The following is a 23,974-nucleotide window of genomic DNA, read 5'->3' on the forward strand; positions in this document are numbered from 1 at the left end:
AATTCAAATATTTTTTTAAGAAGGGACACATCAAAATTATTATCTTAGAAGAGATTCAAAGTCGTATACTGTGCGATTCTTGCGTAGCAGGGTCCCATGACAATGCCTCTCCAGCTAGATAGAATGTAATGCTAAGCTAATACAAAACATCAAAACTAAATAAATACAACACCAACACTACTGAAGCATTAGTTAATTTACGTGAATCGAAATAATAGTTCAAATTTTTATTAACAATGATTTGCGGACTTTTCGGACACTTAGGCTTACATGTACTTCTTCTGTGTCTATTTTTATATTTTTTAATAAATTTTAGCCAATAATAATAAATATTTTAAAAAGCTTATTACTAGCATTATTTTTAATTTTTATGTAAGTCAGACATTGTCATCACACATAAAACAAAGTATGCCAGATGTTATCCTCAGAATTTGATCTATTTTTCTGTGTGTCAAATATGGTACACACATTCATGGGGGCTTTACTTTGTCGAGAGGCAAATGTAAAATCTCATATATTCCGTTCACACTCGAAATAAGTGTTTAATATGAAGATATCAGATGAGAGAAGAATTGGGGGAGAGACACGAGGTTGTGAGAGTATTTTGATTATGATGAACTCAATTAATGATCACATGTTGTATGTACACTTTGTTATTTGTGGTTATATATACTGGTGACCAAATAAGACACTGATTTGATTAAGATATATTTGCAACTTGTTTAGATGAAGGAATATGATAGGCAAAATATTTGATGTTGAAACTATTTCACCGTAATTAACAAAATGCTTAACATTTACAACACTTGAATCACTGCTGGAGGTGCAGTGATTGATAACTGAAACTTGGTGAACAGTGTTTGTATCTAAAGCCAGCAGGTTTCACATTACTAAAGTTAGATTGCAATGTTTTGCTTCTTTGATATTTCCAAGAGATGAAATTTAAACCAAATAATAATGCATATATAATTAATGACTAGATGATGTTGATCTCCTATATCAGAGTTGGAATAACAAAATGTAATCAAATGGATCTGAGCTGAATTCCTCATCAAATGAAGACCACAAAAAAAGGTTTAACGAGTTATCTCAGAATTCTCTTAACTGCCCCATCAAAAGGATTTTGCACGAAATGACAAAGGTTCACACAGTAAATATGTGATCTCTCGTCCAATAAAGGTATGATCCTATCCCATAGCTATAAGAGACAAGTTTTTATCCAATTATCCAAACCATGATTTTGGACTTTTCTGCCAAAACACAAAAAATACTAAATAAGCCCCACAATTAATAGTTTAGCATATTTGACTCAACTCACATGAATCCAGCTAATATTATTATAACATGTTTGACCCAACTCACAGTTGTTTAGTGTGAGTTTGGTTTAATAGTTTAGTTGATTTTCTTGATTCTTTGCAAATACACTATAACATGGTAATTTTATTTTTTTATGAATATTATTGAACTTAATTTTACTATCAATATTTATCTTTATTAGTCTTAAACTAAGTTTCTACCAACTTTAATAATAATAATAATAATAATAATAATAAATCTTTCATACAAACTACTAAGTGTCTTATAAAAACGGCTATCAAAACTTTTTAAAACGTGTATAAAAGAATTAAAGAAAGTATTAACTTGCACAAGAATATATATAAAAAGGTAAAGATATAATTTTGTATATATATATATATATATATAAAAAATTAAATTTAATAATATCGATAGGTAGGTGAGTTTTTACATGAGTAATTGGTAATTGGTTGTACATAGAATGCCGATCTTCTGTCAATTCCTACACAATTTTTTTTAGTGGAAAAACTAATTTTATTTTATTTTTTGTCAACTAAAAAAATAACTTAATTAATCAGCAAAAAGTTTGTCCAGATAGATCTCTACACAAACAAACAAACAGGGCCAGCCCAATATTAATGTAGACCAGTGACGGAATTACACAATTTTTATTGATGTGGTCAAACAAATATTTTATGTTATAATTTTTATCATTATTTTATATATAAGATAACATGTAGGGTAATTTTATATGTACGATGTCAATTAAAAAAAAAATAGCTTTAAAATTTTATAGATGTCTACAAATTTTAAACTTCGTATAAATTATCAACAATCAAGCATTTTGGGAATGGGTGCTTGCAGCAAACGTAGCTCCGTCCCTGATGGAGACCTAAATCTAAGTTTAAGATGAGGCCTTCTAAAGTGACAAAAATTAATATATAACTTTATTAAAATTTATCTTTTAAAATTTTGGACACAACATTGCTTGTTAAATTATAACAATCAATTTATTTTAATATTTTTTTGTAAATAATAAAGTCAATTTGTTTACTTCGTTACATAATTTTAAGAAAGTTCTATTAATTTTAGTTTGGCATAGCTTATGAGAAACTTATTTGGATTTATCAAAATAATTTACAATCTTATAAGTTAACCTATTTGAATAAATTTTGTCAAAGTTATGATCTAAGTTTTCATATGATAAGAGCTTATTGAATCAGCACTTTATTTATTTTAATACATTTTAATCTTTTTTCTTCAATCATTAATTTAATATTAAATATTTGTATGTTTGTCAAAGATATTAAATTAGTTTGTCAATGAAATTTATTTTTTATTTAATATTTTAAATACATAGTAAAATAGATAAATAAATATAATTTTAATATATCTTGTTTACAACAATTACATGTATACAATCAAATATTAAATTGCTCAAAAAGTATTGTGAAATGTTAACAGAAAAAATAGTAAGTCATAAAAGGTGGCCTAATAAAAGATTTTTTTTCTATCTTATAATAAATTAAAAAAGAGAGTTTTAAATAGAACGATAAAGTAATATAGGCAACCGGTGAAAAAGAAATTAAAAGCAATTATAGAAACCAAAACAAAATGAAATAAAAAAAAAATCAAATAACACTAACCCAATAGCTCTGTATTATAATTTTATATGACGAGAATCGTCATGATAATAATAATAATTATTATTTTAAAAATTTGAAGAACTTAAAGGTTATTATATATATTTTTAATAAATAATTATAATTTTTCACTTGAAATGAATTAAATGATGATATAAGAGACATTTTTGTAGTATAAAAAATATTTAATTTTTAATAAACTAATATTTATCAAATAATGATTAATATTTTTATCTTTACAATATATCATTAAAAAATAATTTAATTTTTTGGGAGCCTAAATTAAGAACTTTACTACCCTACCTTCGGACCAGCCTGTCCCAAAGATGATCAAAGTTGTCATATATTTTTAATGGTGGAACAAGATTGTTAACTAGCTATGATATGAGGTGGTTTAGAAGTAATATTTTTAAATGACTATTTTAAATTATTGATTGAAAGTTGAAAAAACACATCCTCTAAGATTATGGAGCTAGGTAGATGCGGAGGAATCTCAATTTAAATTTCATGGGTTGATAATTTGATAATGACTTGTACAATATAAAATCTGATTGGTATTGTTTTGTTAGCTAGATAAAACCAAAATAGATCGTTGGAGCTATCATAAAATATGTTGTTAATTATTAATATTCACTTTATTAATATAATGTGAAAATCGACAACTTATTTGATATATCTCTCGAATTTGGTCAATTTGGTTGGCAAGCCGAAAAAAAAAAAAAAAGACATTCATAAAACATGCATGTGTAATATATAGAGATGAAATAGTGGATTTGATTGAGCTATGACATTAGTTATGAGTTAAGACGCAAGTCCCGGGTTGTCAATGTGGAATAATTAACTATAATCAGAAAATTAAAGTAAACATATTATTCTAAAAGTAATAGTCTTATAATATAATATCTCATATATCTTTAACAGATTGTTGAAAGTATACAGATATTAATTAATTAGAATCTTAGAAAGGAACCTCAGCTAATTAATTAAATTAATTAGTATAATTATGTTAAATTGAATCTTATCTTGACTAAAGGGAAGCGTCTTTTAAGAGATATACAATTATCTTTCATCTTTCTTGTAAGCAAATCTTTTAAATTCAAGTATAAGCATATGGGTTCTTTTCTTACTGAATGGTAGCCAAGCATTACAACGTTGTTTGAAATTATAATAATATAAAAGGGAAGCGAAAAAAGAAAACCGTCCACTACCTTTACTAAAAGGAAACGTGAATATAATTAACTCCCAAAAATAAAGAGATTCTCTCATTAATATTAATGTGCTTCTTTAGATATTTTACTTGATAATCTGGAAATTCTCATGGCATGCAGAAAGATAATTACTTCACGTGTAAATTTCTAAAGGAGGGGTATCAATGTGAATGTAGAGGTTGTTTGATGCCGTGATGTGCGTCAAACGCATCATCTTAATTAATATATAAGAATGTAAATACCAAGAGATGAACTGAACATGGTTACATTAAGCATGCAAATTATATTCCATTCAAATCATGAATATAATTTTCAATCACATACTTTATCGCCGGTAAGTTAGAATTTGACCTATGGTTCGTGTATAAAGGGTATTTAAATTAGTGATATAATCAGATTAAAGGCAAAAGTAAATAGATGAAATTAAATACGAGTTAAGCATCTAATGTGCATGATGAAAAAAGTTATCATATTATCGTGAATATCTAGAATTTCAAGTGTGAATAATGGGGGGAGATAATCAATATTTGAATTAAATGGAACGCAGATGAATCTGAGTGAACTTTCTACACTGTTGTATTCAGTGGAGAATAATGACCAGAGAAAGAAGGGGGAGCTGGGGATAAGTAAATGGATAAGCAATTATACTAAAGATGTCATTTTAGATTCCCCAAATAAAAGATGCCATTTTATTTCTGTACCACAGAATAAGAATTTATTTTGGGCAGTTGCAGTTGTTGGTTCAAAACACTTTACGTATCTGTGTTTTCACTCACAGATTTAGCGCATCTATACTTGTTAAACTTTGTGGGCCGCATGCTAGGAATATATGACATATTCCAGAATTTAGTTATTATCAACCTATCTTTACAACATTAACGTGTCTGTGTTCTCTCCTTATCAACTTTGTTCAATAACATGAGAATGTTCTATTCTGAGTTACCACCACTTGATTTCTAATCCTCTGATTTGTCACATCTCTCAACCACGTTTCCTAACATGGTTTATAACTATTTTTTGTGGAATCAGTTGTTGTCATACTAATTGGGAAACTCTACAGTCACTTTGATAGACCACTTTGTCAGGTAGTAAAGCACTCAGAATGAATGAGTCATGTCTTGTTAAAAGTTAGATATGATTATGGTACTTGTTGAAATTCAAATCCATTACCGATCAAAATTATATATGTGTGTGATTTATTTATTTATGTTGGATAGTAAAATCAGCAAACAGTCGTTATTTTTTAAAACAGGACTTTTTAATTGCAGTTAAACAGCGTTTGAGGTAATATAAATATGCACCAAAAAAGTATTGCATAGATCAAATTAAACAAAAACATCTTATATTTTAAGAAAAAATGGAACTCAGTTTTATTTTATTTTTAAATAATTAAGGATGTGGATCAATTGTAGAAACACACGGTTCTTTATATTACCCACCATCAGATATTAGTGGATATGATATCAGTGGCCACATCTTTAAAATATTGTTGACCACCTGTAAGAACAGTCTCGATTGTGTTATGAAAGGATAATTCAATGGTTGACAATATTGACAGTTATGATGAAAATGTTATTAAAGATTATTATTACATAGATCCTAAGTTCAACTACTACTAGAATTATATTATATGCACAATGAAAATTATGAGGACACCATTGTACTAGGAAAAACTATTGATGAGGATCGTTAAAGATTAATATAATGAAAAGGATAACAAAAATTAGTCAGAACAGTTTTTCAATTTTAATTAAATAAAATAATTATTTAGTGTTATCTAATGCAAATAATTATTCTTGTTATCTACAGTTTTTATTTATTTTGATTGGTCAATCATAATTATTTGGCAGCTAGCTATTGGATATGTTTAGGTGAGTTATAGTAGTCATTGAATGGTTATAAATTTCTTTTTTTTACTTTTAAAATTTTGCAGAAAAACAAAAAAAAAATTATAATTTTTATTTATATTCAAATGTCTCACTTATTTATTATTTTCAATTAAATAAGCATTAATTAATAAAAAATTGAAAAAATTTAATTATTCATTGATTTTATGAAATAATGAATAAATAAATAAAATTTATCATATGTAGAAAAAAAATGAAAAGAATAATATTTATCGTTAATATTTATAAAATCATTATTGATCAATTAATAACCCCAGGTATACCATAAAAAAAGGACCAGGTACAGTAAGGAATTATAATTTTTTTTTTTTTTGTGATTGATAGATAGTAGTCATTAATTAGTTAATAATTGAATAATTTTTTTTATTTTTATTTAATGTTAAAAATTCTTAATAGAAATTAAGAAAATAATTGCATTGATATTCTAATTTTTAAAAAAACTTATTGCTTCCTTTTTATCATACTCCTTATTTATTTTATCATTTAAAAAACAAAAGTCAATCTAACACACATTAATTAATAAAGATATAATTTACAATAATTATTATTGATTTTATAAAATAATAATTCAAAATATAATGGAATTGTTAAAGTGTAAAAAGAGTTATTATCAATTACTATTAACTGTATTTGATAGGTCAACAAAAATTCTTAAGTTGTTATTGAAGGTATATAATACTACACTTGTTATTATAAAATATGGATATGTTAATTATATCTTCTCAAATAAAAAAAAAATACATATATATATATATAATATTCCTAATAAAATTTAAATAGTATTATAATAAATAATTATTAAAAAATAATAGTGATAAAAATAAAAATTACTTTTAAGTATAAGTAAAAAGTTACCAAAAAAAGTAACATTTAATGAAATGTTAATTAAAATAAAGTAAAAATAATAATAACTGCTTATTTTTAATCATATTACTGTACAAAAGTATTTTACTTAAATGAAAATATAATTAATAAAATAAAGTTAGAATTTGTAAAACACTCTTTGAAGTAGATGCATTTCCCCAGCCCCGATTAGTGGGAAAGATACCATTAATTGCGAAACAGACACGTATTGCAGTGTTAGGCTTCTGAGTAATATTTTATGTATCCGTATCTTTTGAGTCCAAGGCCAAGCCTACCAAAACAGATAAGTCAAAAAGAACATGCTCACTCTTTCGCCCTTCACAGGGAAATTCTCTTCATCCGTTACATTTCTTAATTATTCCATCTATCTTATCAAAAATCATCATTATTATTTTTTGTTTTAATTATAACAATTATATTTTATTTATATACAGCCCAAAATTTGTGGAGGGCTTGGAGCAAATTTAAGTTTTAATTATGTCCTCTAACTTCTCTTTTCAATCAAATTTAGTTCTTTAAGTTTTTTTTTTATATCTCTTTAATTTTGTTTTGTTTCTCAACTTAACAATTGTATTAGATAACAACATCATTATTGATTTTGTAGCAAAAAACATAACTATTGATATGCTTATAAAAAAAACATTATCATTTATTCGTCAAATATTCTCAACTCCTTGGAATCAGTCCTGCATTTTATATACCTTCCACTCCTCTTGATGTGACAGCCTGCTACTAGTAACCAGTTATTATTTAGGCTTAACCCTTAACACATGTAACATAGCTAAGCTACTTCATCTTTTGCTGGATTTGAAAAACCCAATTAACCTCTTTCTGCAAGTTCTCGTACATTTGTCTCTATTGTGGTCGAGGATTAATGCTCGTATCTGCCTTTGTCCACAATGTGGCATCTATTGATTTGTCAAGTTGGTCTTGTCAAAAGAGATAAGGGAGGCTTAGAATACCGTGTTGCTTATGTATTGAAAAAACATTTTGCAATTCCTGCATTAGATATAACATTTCATTACTTTGACATCAGGATAGGTCCCATTTTGTTCTCCATAATAATATAATATTAATAAATATCTCAATATTTCCTCAATTTTTCGTAGGTTGACTATAGCACCCAAATAATTAAATCTATATACATGAATTAGTCATAAAATTGGACCCCAACTTGACCATGTACACCTTACAGTTCATTGTAAAAAGAGGGTAATCAAAGTTCACTGAATGATATACTTATCTGTCTTTTCAACAATTTAAGGCAACCTTGATTCTATGTATAATTGAAAATTACTAAAGCATGCATCTACCCTTGCACTTTGACAGTTGGTTAATAGGGTATATTGGACGTGCCTGTAAAAACTCTGCGAAAGGAAAGATAACTGTTTTACGTACACTGAACTGATCCCCCAATTAAGCATATTTTGACACTGTTTTATGTATTGTAGCTTCTTTCATTAATTTTATTTAATATCTTTTTATTATTCTTAAATTTTATCAATATTGTTCTTATAACTTTATCTATATTTTTTGTAATTAATTTAGTATCTTCAATTATTATTATCCTGCAGTAGGCTATATATATGTTTATTTTTTTCCAAAATCAAAATCCTCTGAGGAGCTGATATTTTCGTCAAAACATCCTCAGTTATAACTCGTGTGATTACACCATTACAAACATAAGTATATATATATATGTATATTGAAATTCCTCAACATATTTTTCATTTTATTATATGAACACAAAATGAATTACTTATATTATTTGAAACACAATATAATTTATTTATAGAATATAATTCTTTTTAAAAGAGAGAGAATCGTATACAAACTTTTTATTTGTAATTACTGGGATTTAGAGAAAAGTGCAAGATTTAATTTACAATAATTTAAGAGTGATAAGATGCATATAATTTTAGCACTTTATTAGAATTTTTTCACTCAATAAATAATTTCCTTTTTTAATATGAATCTCAATCGTTCTACAAATTTCTAATGATATATACAAATTATATAATTAATTAAACTGACATCGTAGAAGCTTGACAAGAAGTCAACACACCGAACCTAATGTGCATGCGCACCATCAAACCAAAATACAAGCAGATAGAATTGTACTTAAATCCAAACAAGCACATATGACATCTGCAATTTAGTAATGACAATTATCTTGTATCTGTGAATAATATTAAAATAAAATTGATAGAATTAAAATTTTATTAAAATAATTTAATTATATTTTAATTAAATGTATTTTATTTTTAAATTTATATTTAAAAAATAAAACTTACAGCCTCAGAACAAGGTGTAAATAATCCTTCAGAGAGTTGATATAAAAAAATAAATTTTGATTGAAATTTTCAAGTTTCAAAGCAGATTCAATTTGCTTCGCTGAAAGAAAGTTGCAAGTGATAATGATTTGTTATCAACAATTTAAAAAACAAAATAAAGGTCATGGAATGGCTTGAGTGAAGATTGTATGTTTATAAGTCAAAACTGTTAACATTTAGGGATATATAGGGTCAAATGAATTTGAAAGCTCTTTTGAAGAAAAATATTTGCTTCCTCTCATTAACTAATGACTTTTGCGACACCGAGTTATAGGCACTAGCAGTGCATTTAGGAATGCATAATGGTTAGGTATGTCCTAAAAAGATGAACTTTTGACTCACTTTCAACCCTCCAATACATTAACTTCAAAGAATTATAAAAAATCACATTTCTTAGCCATATCTGGAAACTTCACTACCTTACGGAACCTAGCTAGATTCTCAAATTTTGCCTTCAATGTTAAGCTGCATGCCTAAAATTTGTTTTACCAATTATAACCATGAACCAATTCTATTAATCAACTAACAGGGACCCAATATGTGATCCATGCGTGTACATGTTTTGCACAAGTTTGTCTTGAATCAAGTGTTTTATTCAAACTATCAATTTCCTCATGGGTAGAACTTGAGTTAAATACTTTACCCATGTGATGTCAGCCGTGTTACCTAAGATAGAGGGATCAATTTTTCTTTTATTTACATTTTCAAACTTTAACCTTTAAATTTTACTTCACTTTAATTAAAAATAATAATATTTTATTAAAATTAGTATTTATTATATATATATTATCTTAATTAAAATCTAAAAACATTTATTCATTTCAACCCAAATTTATCTTAAAAGGGTTTTTAACTCCATATACTTAATATTTAGGTCATTGGTTAAACGATTTTGCCTCTAAATTTTGCTGCGACTGATTGATGCTCCTCTACCTTCGGTGTGGAGCAAAGTTTAAAACTTCACATGAATAAATTTTCAAACTATAGGTACAATATATATATATATATATATATATATATATATATATATATTTCTTACAAAAAAAATTATATTTAATTCAAATTTTTTATATAAATTAAATAAAAACTTAGATTGAGTCTAAATTTTTTTAAAATATATATAACTATTACGAGTATAATTATCATTTAAAATACATTTCTTTACTGTAAAGGAATCACATCTACTCAAAACTAAAAAAATTCAACAAAATATGGATACAAATACATATCACTGCATGTACTCAACTGCCAGCATGTAATTTAATGCTTTAATTATAATATTTAATATAATTTTTTTAATCTATATACAAATAAAAATCATATATAATAAAATTTTATTAAAATTTATAAAATATGACAAAATTTAATATATTAATAATATTAAATATTATAATTTTTAATAAAAAAATTATTATTTATATACTCTGAAACAAACAAATTATTTTACATATCAAAACTTTTGAATCGTATAAAAATTATTCTTTTCCTACACTTCTTTTAACCCAACATAATCTTTTTTTCTAAAACAAAGAAAGCATGAATCACGATCTATATCAAGATTTAACTTTAATAAGGTCTGTCAAGGTTATGAAGTCAACTTATTCTTTTCTTAAATATGATACCATTGCACGGTAATCACAAAAACCATATACAATCACATCATCACATGCATCTGCATCTCTTTGTTAAGTTTTTTTTCTCTCTCACAAAAGTTAACCCTGGTGTTACTGGTTGATGTTATCTCAACTAAAATATTATCGAACTTATATGAAGTAAACCATGAACATTTTTTATTATTCAATTGAGACAGATAACTATTACAAGGCAACGAGTACACATACATAGAAGGTATAATATGAATCAAGATAACTGATTAATAGAAAATCTACACTAACTTACAATGAATAATTGAATGTAACACACTAAGATATTCACTTAATTAAAGAAATAACCCAGATTTCCATCCAAACTTTTATACCAACCATGTTACAAGCGCATTCCTCTTAAATTCTTTTCAGATGGAACCAACAGCCACACTAGAATCAAGAACCAAGTTCCTTGAAACAAAACCTCAATATTATAATATCCATAACATCTAACCATGTAACCATGGCAAATCTAAGCCATTTCAAACTCTAACGCAAACATAGATTCTCAAACTCTAAACAACATTCATCCTTTCACGATCATTGCTGTCTAGCTACTGTAACACCACCCTCTTGGACCAGGTGGAGCACCGATGATGCAATGGATAAGAATATGGTTGTTGTCCGAAGCCAAAATTATTGCTAATAAAAACAGAGTTGTCAATATAGTGAGTTTTAATTAGAGAAGGACATGTCATGGTATAAATAGACAAAATTTCGTTATATTTCAATGGCTTTGATTTGTATAACATGCTACTCTCTTATTTAGGTGGAAAGAAGAGGATATGATTCCTATTAAACCAATGTTTGAATTAAAATTAAAAGCTTCTAATTGATTTAGACATGAATTTCTCCCAAATTCAAATAAACTCTACCTGGTTAAACCGCTAAGCCCATTGTATGTTAATGTTGTAATAAAAATAATAATATACTTTTTATGCAATTATTATTTAATACTTAATCAATTTGGACGAATGCACTATTAGAGAAAATATCCTTAGGTGTCACCGAATATATATGACAAGAGAAAGAAAGAGACTGAAGGTGAAAGAAAAAATAAAATTTAATTTTAAATTAATTAACGTGTACTTTTACTTTTTGTTAATATTTTTATTAAGATAAGTTTGTTTTACTAAATGGATATTTGATAAACTCATTAATAACTTCAATTTGTTTAAATCTTTTAATATAAATGAATTAAATATAAAATAACACATTTAAATATAATACTGCAAAATGTATTCACAAGTAAAATATTTTATTAACTTGAAGAGTTGACACAAGGATGTAAAATTTTATTATCTTCACAGTGTGTGATTAATTTAGTTTTTATCGTGTAAAGCATCATATTATGTATCACTAATTAATTGTGCTACATTTTAATTCATTATTTTAAAACTAAAATTTTGGATATATCACATCATGTTGTTTCTTTGTGCACTCTTAATTTCTTTTGATTATATAACTAAAGACTCTGGTTTTTTCTGATCACTCGTGAAAACAAAACAATATAAATGAAGATTATTACGTATATTTTTCATTTTTTGCTTTCTGTCTTTTGGCGGATGAGAACGTTTATATACGCTTCCGACCACTTAAAAGCAATATGTAACCAAGTTAAAGTTGCTTTAAAACCACATTATTTTCTCTGACATTTTAATATTAAATTTTAGTTGTCAATGAATTTGGGATATGAAATTATTTTAAAATTAAAAAATAAAAAATACAATGAAAATTTAATACAATTTAAAGGATTTTATAAGTTGTAAAATTTGAGTTTTCAAGAGGAATTTTAAATTTTATTTTGGGTAAAATATCATGTTTTATTAAATAAAATTTGAATATAATATAATTTAATAAATTAATTTTTTAATTATTTAAAAATAAATATATTTAAAAATAAATTTTTAAAAAATTTCTAAAAAAATTGTATTTTAGAAGTTTGACTCATAAATTTAAAAAAATCTAAATAATCATTGAATAACTGAATTTTATTCATTAAATTAAAAAATAATATACTAAGTCATATTTTGGGAATCTAATTTATATGTTTTATTTCGAAAACAAAAGTTATGTATAAAGAATACGGCCTTTTCTTCTTTGTGGTGTTTTTTCAATACAATTTATTCTACTTTCATAAAAAAAAAATACATTAAATAAAAAATATTACGTCAAATTATACTGTGTAAAAAAAAAAGGTATAGCAGTACAACGACCAGAAGAAAGATTCGGGAGGTGAACGAAAAAAGAAAATTTTAAGTTATATCTTTAAACTATGATTTTAATTTCTAATATATTTAATTATGATAACTGTTTTTAATTTTATAATGTAAAAATTACACTCTTCTACTAATGATAAAACTTGTTAATAACTTTAAGTTGTTTAAATATTTTAATCTAAATAAAGTAAATATAATCCTTAAAGTAAAAATAATACTTCAATATAATACAGCACGAAGCATTAAACTGACAGATAATAAACCTATTAAAATATTTGATTTGGTAAAGTACCACACCTCGCTGATTGTGTCATTTAAAAACCAAAATCATGCTTTATTATAATAATCAATAAATAAAATGTAAAAATTAGCAGCGAACCAAAGGAATGTGAAAAGAAAGATTTAAGTGTGATGCGTGATGACCATTATGCCCAACTTGGAGCTTTCCCAGCTCGCTCCACCCTCTTCTATAAATCTACCCCCACAGTCATAACCCTTTTCTCACTAACCTCTCTCAGATCCCAAGCAAACACAGGCAAACTTGGTGGTTTGGATTCTCTCTGTTTCTCTCTTCTCCTTCACCAACATGTTATGTTATGTTGCATTAATATGATAAACACTCTGTCATAAAATTCTGCAGGCCATGGACTTAGAAGCACGCCAAGTCACCACGTGGGAAGGTTACGTCGACTGGAGAAACAAACCCGCTCTCAGAGGCCGTCATGGGGGCATGCTTGCAGCTTCCTTTGTTCTGGGTCTGTCTCAAAACTCCCTTTTTTTGGTTTTATTAACTTCAGTTTGCAAGTCGAGTTTAAACATTTAAAATGATCTTTTTGGGGGGCATCTTAAGCCATGTACTCAATTGGGTCTCCGTTTCTGGCCAAGTGCTTTTATGGGTGGAACCAAAAAGGTTTACACTTTATATTTAGAAAGGGAGAGAAAAATAAACAACATTTTTTCTTTATGAATATTTAATAGGAGACATGCAATTCATTTGGCTAGCACTGACTCCGAGGTTGTTGTGTTTTTTTTAGTGGTGGAGATATTGGAGAATCTGGCGTATTTGGCGAATGCGAGCAATTTGGTGTTGTACCTGAAGCAGTATATGCACATGTCTCCTTCTAAGTCTGCCAACAATGTGACCAATTTCATGGGAACGGCCTTCCTCCTTGCCCTCCTCGGTGGTTTCTTATCCGATGCCTTTTTCACCACTTATCATGTGTACCTGATAAGTGCACTTGTTGAGTTCCTGGTATTTCACTGCATTATACCCTTCCTTTTCCTCCTTTTGATCATCACTTTATGTGTATGTGTTTGTATGTGTTACTTTCTCTCACTCACTCACTCAAACCTACCTATTACGTTAGCCCATGTTGTAATTTTATACTCCTAGCTTTTGCACTTACTGTTTTTCTCCTTTTCCATGTTATGTCTCTGTGATGGGAGAGAAAATTAAAGTAAAATGGATACCTACTACTAATGTTAAATTTTAATTATACAATATCGTACGGTTAAAAATGGCAACTTTTATTTTTAGATACTTGGAATTAATTTCTGAAAAATGATGTTAGTGTTTTTCATATTAAATGAATGGAACTAGTTTAATATTTGTTAAAAGAGAAATAAATATGGGGTATAAAATTTTGAGCATGACTTGTTATATTGGGGAGGATTCATTTTTAAAAAAATGAGGAAATTGTTTTATTGATTTATTATTGGGTAACTCAAAGAACACGTGTCTTGCAAAGGGTTGTGACGTGTTTACAAGAATAAGAGTCAGTTGCAATGTTTTGCAACTTGCAGGGTAGGGTTGAATCAAATGGTGCGACCAAAACCCCCCATCAAAGAATTGAAATTGTGAATATGTTAAAAACGCTTATCCGTCCATGGATTCCCTATCTTTTGCTGCATTCTCTCTCCCACTTGCTTTAACAACACAGTTTTACATCTCTTCTCATTTTATCTCAAAATTATTGTAAAATGCACATCTACTAGTACATGTTGTGTGACCTTGAACTCGCAATTAATCTTAGTGGTTGCCAGGGAAGAAATAGAGTAGCTGAGAGAAAAAAAAAAGTAATGCATGAGCATGATGCACATAATTATATACTATTTGATCTAGTGGTCAGCATCTAACAACATCATTTAAATGGGATGGGCACATAATATGGCTGTTAATGTCCGACGACTTTATCCTTTTGCTTAATGGAGTGGAGGAGATAAAATAATGGTGGTGGTGGGAAGAGATTTTGTCCTTTTATATTATATAACTTTTGGTGTTACATGAAGAAAGGAAGCGAGAAGAGAAATTATAAACATGACATAGACTATCAAATTTATTATAAAGTTTAGCAATTGTTTATTTTAAATAAATAAATTTTGATTAGTTCTTCATATTTTATTATTCTTTAAAAAAATATCTTTATATAAAGTAAGCATATCTTTAATTTATTAAATATAAGGAGACCCCACGTATTATTTTCATGCAACGTATTTAATTTCCTCAATTGCCTCGGACCCCTTTGTTTATTGTACATCATACATCATCTTTTGTCGTTTCGACCTCTTAAATCTCACCCGTAATAGTACGTGTAATCTTGAGATCACAAACCCTAAGAAGCTACTCTATTATATTTGGAGTTCGTACAATTGTTTGAAATTATTTAATAATTAGGAATGAAAAAGAGAGAAAAATAGGAATACAAGATAATTAAGTCAAGTCTCCTTAATAACCGTTCAAATACATGAATATATTACAAAAACATTCGAGTTCAAATTAAGACATAATTTTCACTTCACACTATTATTTGGGTTCTGCTTAATTTGTGACGGGTGCTCAAGAGTTTATTCAGTAACACCATAAGTGACAGACATTATTTCTCGTAATCTTCGTTTTATTCTAGAAGGTTTCCTTTTGTATAATCTATATATTCTAGAAGTTTTAAATAGCACATATGAGACATGTTCGCATACAACTTTGTAAGTTTGTGAACCACGTGTGTGGTTATCATTTTGATGATCCATAATCACTATCCTTTCATAAAGCACATATAACTCCCTGAAAACGCCAACATAACTCACAGTGACATTTCATGACTTGCTGTTAATAATGTATTATAACAAGTCCTTGTCTATGTTACGGTCTATAGACACGTGGCCTAGGACATTGTTGCTTGTATACACTTTTCTCTGTACTAGACCATTTTCTATTGGTCAATATTCGAGGAGTGGTAGGCACAGTATCTTATTATTATTTGTAGTCCAAAGGCATATACGCTGGCGAAATTTGTGATATTTTATTGGTTCACTTTCATTTTCTTAGCAAAAACAAAGGGACATAAGGGGCAGAAAAAGATGGGTAGGTGTCACTAATGAAATTAACGCAATGTACATGTGCATTGCTATCTATCCAACTCCTGCTGGGGGTACCCACCAGTTGATATTTTCTTTCAGCTTTTATTTGTGCATCAAATTGGGCCCATTTATTAGAACAAATTTGGGCCTCGGTAGGTTGGGTAGAAACACAGTTTAGGCCTGCTATAACGCCCTTTTTCTCAGAACAATGTATGATTCCTGACCAAACAAAAATATACTAGCTTCGTAAGATTTTATTAAAAAAAAATTATTTATCATATTTTTATAATTTTAATATAATAAAAGTATTATTTTTACTGTTATTACTTTTCGATGCTTAAACTTAGTCCTAAAATTTAATAAACCTTAAAAAAGTATTATGACTAGAACAACGTAAAATTAATGACTAAAACAACATGAGGACATTATTAGAGTTAAATGTTTATAGAATTAACTGACGTTGAAGAGTTGGTTATGTAGAAAACATGAATTAATGTAATTAATCCTACTTAGAGGGAAACGAAACTTTGGTTGTTGATATAATTATTTAAAGATATTCCAACAGATTATTAAAATAATTTTGTATCCTTGTTATGCTTTGTTATATTGCAAAAATGTGACATGACTAAGGAATTCGGAGTTTTGGTGCAGGGTCTGATTGTTCTCACCATACAAGCTCGCGAGCCTTCACTGAAGCCACCAAATTGTGAGCAAGATACCCCATGTCAAGAAGTTAATGGTGGCAGAGCAGCAATGTTGTTTGCTGGTCTCTATCTGGTGGCTTTGGGAGTTGGAGGAATTAAAGGGTCACTTCCAGCACATGGTGGTGAGCAATTTGATGAAACTACTCCATCTGGAAGGAAGCAAAGATCAACCTTCTTCAACTACTTTGTCTTCTGCCTATCATGTGGTGCCCTTATTGCAGTTACTTTTGTAGTGTGGATTGAAGATAACAAAGGGTGGCAATGGGGTTTTGCTATATCTACTATTAGCATATTTCTATCTATCCCATTATTCTTGGCTGGCTCAGCTACTTATAGGAACAAAACCCCTTCAGGAAGTCCACTTACAACCATTCTAAAGGTAACTTGCATGCCGCCAACCTCTACTTAAGTTATGTAAATAACTTGGTTAAATGCTTAATCTCTTATTACATAAGACTTATACCTTTAACTTGGCCATAGAATTTATTGAAATAAAGAAAAGAGCTGTTTTATTAAGGTATAGTAAGAAACTTATTGATATATGCTAAAAAAATTTATGAAAGTCCTAAACCATTTTAATAAACTCCACATAACCCTTTAAGTTATAAGATAACCCCTTATTTCCCATTTTTTCCTTCATTATTGTCTTGTATCCCTCTTTGGCTAATTTAGTATGTCATGTACTTCCTCCTGTTTTAAATATGAGCAGGTTCTTGTTGCGGCTTTACTGAATAGTTGCACCTACAGAAACTCTAGCAGTGCTGTCGTGAATATGGCTTCAAGCCCTTGTAATCCACACTCAGGTAGAAGAGAATCAGAGGAAGAAACTGTAAAAGCAAGCACAGGAACTGAAACACCAACTGAGCACCTCAAATTTCTTAACAAAGCAATTACAAACAAGCCAATGTATTCATCACTAGAATGCACTGTGCAGCAAGTAGAAGATGTTAAGGTAGTATTGAAAGTGCTACCTATATTTGCTTGTACCATCATACTTAACTGCTGTCTAGCTCAGCTATCCACATTCTCTGTTGAACAAGCTGCTACAATGAACACCAAGCTTGGTTCCCTAAAGGTGCCACCAGCTTCTCTACCAGTTTTCCCTGTGGTCTTCATCATGATCCTAGCACCAATTTATGACCACCTTATCATTCCCTATGCAAGGAAAGCAACCAAATCAGAAATGGGCATTACTCATCTCCAGAGGATTGGATTTGGATTAATACTCTCTATAGTTGCAATGGCAGTGGCTGCACTTGTTGAAATAAAAAGGAAAAGGGTGGCCATTAACTCAGGCCTAGTTGATGATGCAACCAAACCATTACCTATCTCATTCTTATGGATTGCTTTTCAGTACTTGTTTCTTGGGTCAGCTGATCTTTTCACCTTGGCTGGGTTGTTAGAATTTTTCTTCTCAGAAGCACCAATAAGAATGAGATCCTTGGCTACTTCTCTTTCTTGGGCCTCTTTGGCAATGGGTTACTACCTTAGTTCGGTGATTGTTTCTATAGTGAACAGTGTCACTGGGAACAGTAGCCACAGATCATGGCTATCTGCTGCCAACCTTAACCACTATAATTTGGACAGGTTCTATTGGCTCATGTGTGTGCTTAGTGCGTTAAACTTCCTACACTACCTCTATTGGGCCATTAGGTACAAATATAGAGGGAGAGGTACTACTGATGAATGAAGCAAAGGGGAGTTGTTCATATGATCCACATGAGGGTTTAAGAGTTTATTGATCAAATTTTTGCCTAGCCATTCCTGAGCTGGAGTTGTGTTCAGCAAAAGGGTGCACAGCATTTACCCCCAAAGAAATAGCATTGGAATATCCTTATATATGCTAGAATAATAGATAGAAAGAACATAGGAAAAAAGAAACAAAAATAGTGATAGCATCACTTCATGTGTAATCAATCTAACTCTGGTTTATCAATAGTGAAAGCAAATGTTTTTATTCAACTTGTAGTGATGATATAAACCAATCTTTGCTCTTGGTATGTACTTGCACTATGTGAAATGAGACCACACAACGAAATGAAGTTTTTATTTTAATATTTAACTTTATAAATGACCAATTGAATCTTATTTGGAGTAAATTAATAGTAAAAAATAATTAAAATATTTTTTTACAACGTTAAAATTTAAATAAGTATTTCATAAAATCAAGGGCTAAAAATAACTTATACTTACAGTATTATAATAAGCTAACTGAAAATTAAAAAATTAGCTAAAAATCAAAAGTTAAATGTTGACAGTTAATTAAATTAAAAATATTTTTTAAAATTAACTGATAAGTATAAAATGACATAATTGAACATCAAATAAAAAATTATGTCAAATAATAGGGATAAAAAAAATAAAAACTTATAAACTCTAAAGTTACATAAAATAGTATTTAATCAAACAAATAAATTTGTTCAATAAATGAACACGCCACTAAAATAAGTTCTTTATTGAACAAATTTAATTTAATCAATTTTTTTAAAATTAATCAAATAAATTAGAAAATACCTTAAAATTTTGTGAAACACACCCATAATTTTGAGAACTAAAATAAAATTTTACTCACTGAATGTTTTGTATCTATTTCAAAACCTTTTAAAGGGTATAAGTCCTACTTTGCTCAAATGACGAAAAATTTGTTGGTTTATAAGTTTATGTGAAGCAATAAGGGTTGGTGAACTTATAAACATAAAATTTATTGTTGATGACCAAAATTTTAAGGAGAATCTATATATATGAGGGCCAAATACTCTTCCTAAGACAATAGTATTTTGTCATTCCTAGGTACAAGGTAGATAAAGCTATATAATAAACGAATAAAGGTTTATTATTCGACAAATAATTTATTCTACTGATGCAACCATTTTTTGAAAATTTTTTCATCAAACACTCTTTAATTTCGGTTGCATTTCATTCCTTGTCAATTTATTAATGGAACAAAATACTTTAATTTGGCTTGTGCTTTACGCTGACCGTGTGAAAGGTAGAGAATGCTTCTTTATCATTAAAATCGTTGTCATCTTTCAGCTAAGAATAAAAATAGAATCCTTGTCATTGTTCTTTGCTATATCTGTTTTCTATTTTTCAATTGACCAATGTTACTTGTTATCAATCTAGAATTGAATGTTCTTTTAATAACATGAGAGCCATATAAGAAAAGAAAAGGAAGAGAATTATTAAAATTATACCTCCATTTCCTCTTTTACAGCAGCAGTGTTATGGGCCTCGGACTTGTGGGTTACGAAGCTTATAGTTGTGGGCATACAGAACAAACATGTGTACAGACATTGAATCATCACATCTTGTATTAATGGCACAAGTGCAGATGAATGCTCTCCCCCGATAACATTACATCTAATTTATTTATATTGCTATTCATAAACAATATATATTAAAATTAAAATTTAAAATTATTTTTGTATGCAACTGTGGATGGTATGATAACAGTTGACAGCCCCACCGTCAATGCTCCCAATTGAAGTGTGTTAATTGCTGCAAAATAGATAAGAGTCGTAACGTTGACCCTTACCCACCACATGCATACTCAGTCTGCAACTGTGTCCCCTACAAAGCCTCACTCATTTACATAACCCCACACACATTCACTCTCAAATTGTAGCTCCCAATTTCATTTTCCTTCTCTTAGTAGGTGAGTGCCATTATTCTTTCCTCTTTTATTTAAAAGATATAATATTTTATTTAATTCAATAATTAAATTATATAAATTTTATTTTAATCATCATATATTTTAAATTTTAAATAAATAAAATATTTATTTAAAATAAAGATATTTGATGAGGTATGAAATAATTTTAAAATTTTATAAATTTACCTATTTATTTTAAAAAATAAATTAATGATTACATTTAATATGTATAAAAACTTATTAAGTAGAGTAAGTTAATTAAGATTTATTTTTAAAATAAGTAACAAAAAAATTAGAAAATAAACATATTTATTTATACTGTTATTTGAATCTCTCTTATTGTTTATCCTACATACGAGAAACATTTTCCATTTTATAATAAATCCATAACAGCAGCCTTCCATATGTTATACGATTAATAAATAGGGAATTCTTTGGCATCTTGTGACGTAAAAGAATGAGGAACATAAAAATGGCGTTCAAGTTCAAGATCAAGAACGCCCCATCCTTACTCCTCCACCTCACCATTCTCTTCCACGTAATTGGAACATGCAATGCAGGCACAGAAGGACATTGGGTTGAGCTGCGACGCAGCATAGGCATCTCCGCCATGCACATGCAAGTAATGACAGACAACAAAGTAGTCATCTTCGACCGAACAGACTTTGGCCCCTCCAACATCTCCCTCTCCAATGGCCGTTGCCGCTTCAACCCCCGCGACCTCGCTCTCAAACTCGACTGCACCGCCCACTCTGTCCTCTACGACATCCCCACCAACACCCTCCGTCCCTTAACCCTCCAAACCGACGCATGGTGTTCCTCCGGCGCCGTCGCCCCTGACGGAACACTGATCCAAACCGGGGGCTTCAACGACGGCTATCACAAACTCCGAACCTTCACTCCCTGCCCCCAACACAACCAATGTGATTGGCTTGAGCTTCCTCACAACCTCACCAACAGTCGCTGGTACGCTTCCAACCACATTCTCCCTGACGGCAGAATCATCGTCGTCGGTGGGCGTTCCTCCTTCACCTATGAGTTTGTCCCCAAGAACGACGCGTCGTTTTACTATCTCAGATTCTTGAGGCTCACGCGCGACCCTAACCCTGGCGAAGAGAACAATCTTTACCCCTTCTTGCATCTCTTACCCGACGGAAACCTCTTCATCTTCGCTAACCGAAACTCCATTCTCTTCGATTACACTCGCAACCGGGTAATCCGCGAGTTCCCGATTATGCCCGGTGACGAAAAGCGTAACTACCCGAGCACCGGCTCTTCTGTTCTCCTTCCGTTGAATTTAACCGGTTTGCAAAACGGAACAGGGTTACCGGACGCGGAGGTTATGATATGTGGCGGCGCCTTCCCTGACGCGTTTAGTTTCGCAAACAAGCTTAAGGTGTTTCTAGAAGCTTCAAGAACGTGCGGGAGGTTGAGAGTGACCGACCCGGAACCCGAATGGGTCATGGAGTTCATGCCTACGCCGAGGGTTATGCCCGATATGATTTTACTCCCAACAGGAAACGTGCTTATTTTGAACGGTGCAATGAATGGAACCGCAGGATGGGAAAACGCAGCGAACCCGGCTTTCTATCCGGTTTTATATAGACCCGGTTTGATCGACCCGTTTTCGAGGTTTCAGTTACTTCCTCCGGCGAACACTCCTCGGATGTATCACTCAGCGGCTGTGCTGCTGCCAGATGGCAGGGTTTTAGTGGGTGGGAGTAACCCGCATAGGGTGTATGATTTTCGGGCGTACCCGTACCCGACTGAGTTGAGTTTGGACGCGTATTACCCGGATTATTTGCGCCCCGAATTGGGTCCGTTGCGGCCCACCATAATTGCGGTGGAGGCCGCGAATAATACGGCGTCATATGGGGGGCTGTTTTCCGTCACTTTCTCGTTGACGGAGTATCGTTCGGAGAAGGGGGTTGTTGTGACACTGGTGGCGCCGTCGTTTACGACGCACTCGTTTGCGATGAACCAGAGGGTGTTGGTTTTGGATGTGGTGAAGGTTGAGAATGGGGAGCCGTTTGATTACAAGGTTACGGCGCGTGGGCCCCCTTCTCTCTCTGTGGCCCCACCTGGGTACTACATGCTTTTCATTGTCCATGGTGGAGTTCCAAGTAGTGCTGTTTGGGTTCAGGTTAGATGAGTGATGATAGTTTGTGGATGGTTTGGACAAAAGTGTTAATGTCAAGGGTTTGCTCAAATTATTATTTGGAATGGTTTTTGTCCAATTGACAATTTTAGGGTTTTAGAGGTATATACAGAGTAAGACACCGTTCTTTGTACATTTCTTAACTCTTCTATTTAACTCATCGACCAGTTTTTTTTGTGAATCTTATTTTATCATTCAGTTGTTTTTCTTTTTCCCTTCTTCATTGTGTGTTAGATAGGAAAGATAACAGTGAATGTCACTTAAAATACCAATTACACGTAGAATAATAATAATAATAATAATAATAATTTTAATAAAAACGTAAATATTTTTTAATCTTTAAAATAATTATACTTTTTAAAGAGGCTACCGTTTAAAGACTATCAAAAATTAGTTTTGATGAAATATGTGTTTATTTTAAAGATTGTAATTTTTTTTTCAAAATTAATTTTAATAAAATTAAATTAAGTTATTATACATGATTAATATATATGTTTAAATTAATTTAAATTCATATACATTTTATTTAAATATGTATTTAAAATTAAAAACTATAAAAATGATTTTTTTTTTATTTTAAAACAATCAAGACTCCATTTATCACATATATTCATTTATTTGAAGCTATTCGTAAGAATCAATTTTAACGTGTTTGAATTCTAATTAAAGAAAATGAAGGCCTAAAATTATGTTACTTAACGATCTCTCCTTATAAAAGATCTAAATTGAGAACAATGTAAGTTGCTTATTAGTATTTTATTAGAAATTATTCTACTATCTATTACTTTGAGAGTAACACTTAAAGAATTACTCCATTAAATAAAATATTTTTGTTATAAATTATGGGAAATATATATTTATAATATTAAATATTGTATTTTTCAATAAAATATTTTTTTTTAATGTTTTAACCATTACTCATAGGATAATTATAAGTAGAGCAAATTGAGTGCATGTGTTGGATTTGTTTTTAAGAAAAAAAAAACCATT

General features: G+C 29.7%; 2 protein-coding genes across 3 annotated transcripts; both read left to right on the forward strand.

The window, feature by feature from the left end:
- Window positions 1-13,625: 13,625 nt before the first annotated feature.
- LOC113868842 (protein NRT1/ PTR FAMILY 4.6) lies at window positions 13,626-19,239 on the forward strand. 2 transcript variants are annotated; one of them, XM_027504777.1, is made up of 5 exons: window positions 13,626-13,663; window positions 13,757-13,871; window positions 14,151-14,368; window positions 17,122-17,553; window positions 17,884-19,239. In XM_027504777.1, the coding sequence occupies exons 2-5, from the start codon at window positions 13,760-13,762 to the stop codon at window positions 18,862-18,864; spliced, it is 1,743 nt and encodes a 580-aa protein (XP_027360578.1). In that variant the 5' UTR covers window positions 13,626-13,663; window positions 13,757-13,759; the 3' UTR covers window positions 18,865-19,239. The 2 variants fall into 2 exon arrangements, with proteins under 2 accessions (XP_027360578.1, XP_027360579.1); XM_027504778.1 differs by having other exon boundaries at window positions 13,626-13,660; window positions 17,884-19,172.
- Window positions 19,240-21,298: 2,059 nt separating this feature from the next.
- On the forward strand, window positions 21,299-22,978 carry LOC113870387 (aldehyde oxidase GLOX). The gene has a single exon (XM_027506982.1). It carries the CDS (start codon window positions 21,299-21,301, stop codon window positions 22,976-22,978), a length of 1,680 nt encoding a protein of 559 aa, XP_027362783.1.
- Window positions 22,979-23,974: the final 996 nt, after the last annotated feature.

The sequence above is a fragment of the Abrus precatorius genome, unplaced genomic scaffold, assembly GCF_003935025.1.
Source record: "Abrus precatorius isolate BTA unplaced genomic scaffold, Abrus_2018 Scaffold6, whole genome shotgun sequence".
Classification (NCBI taxonomy): domain Eukaryota; kingdom Viridiplantae; phylum Streptophyta; class Magnoliopsida; order Fabales; family Fabaceae; genus Abrus; species Abrus precatorius.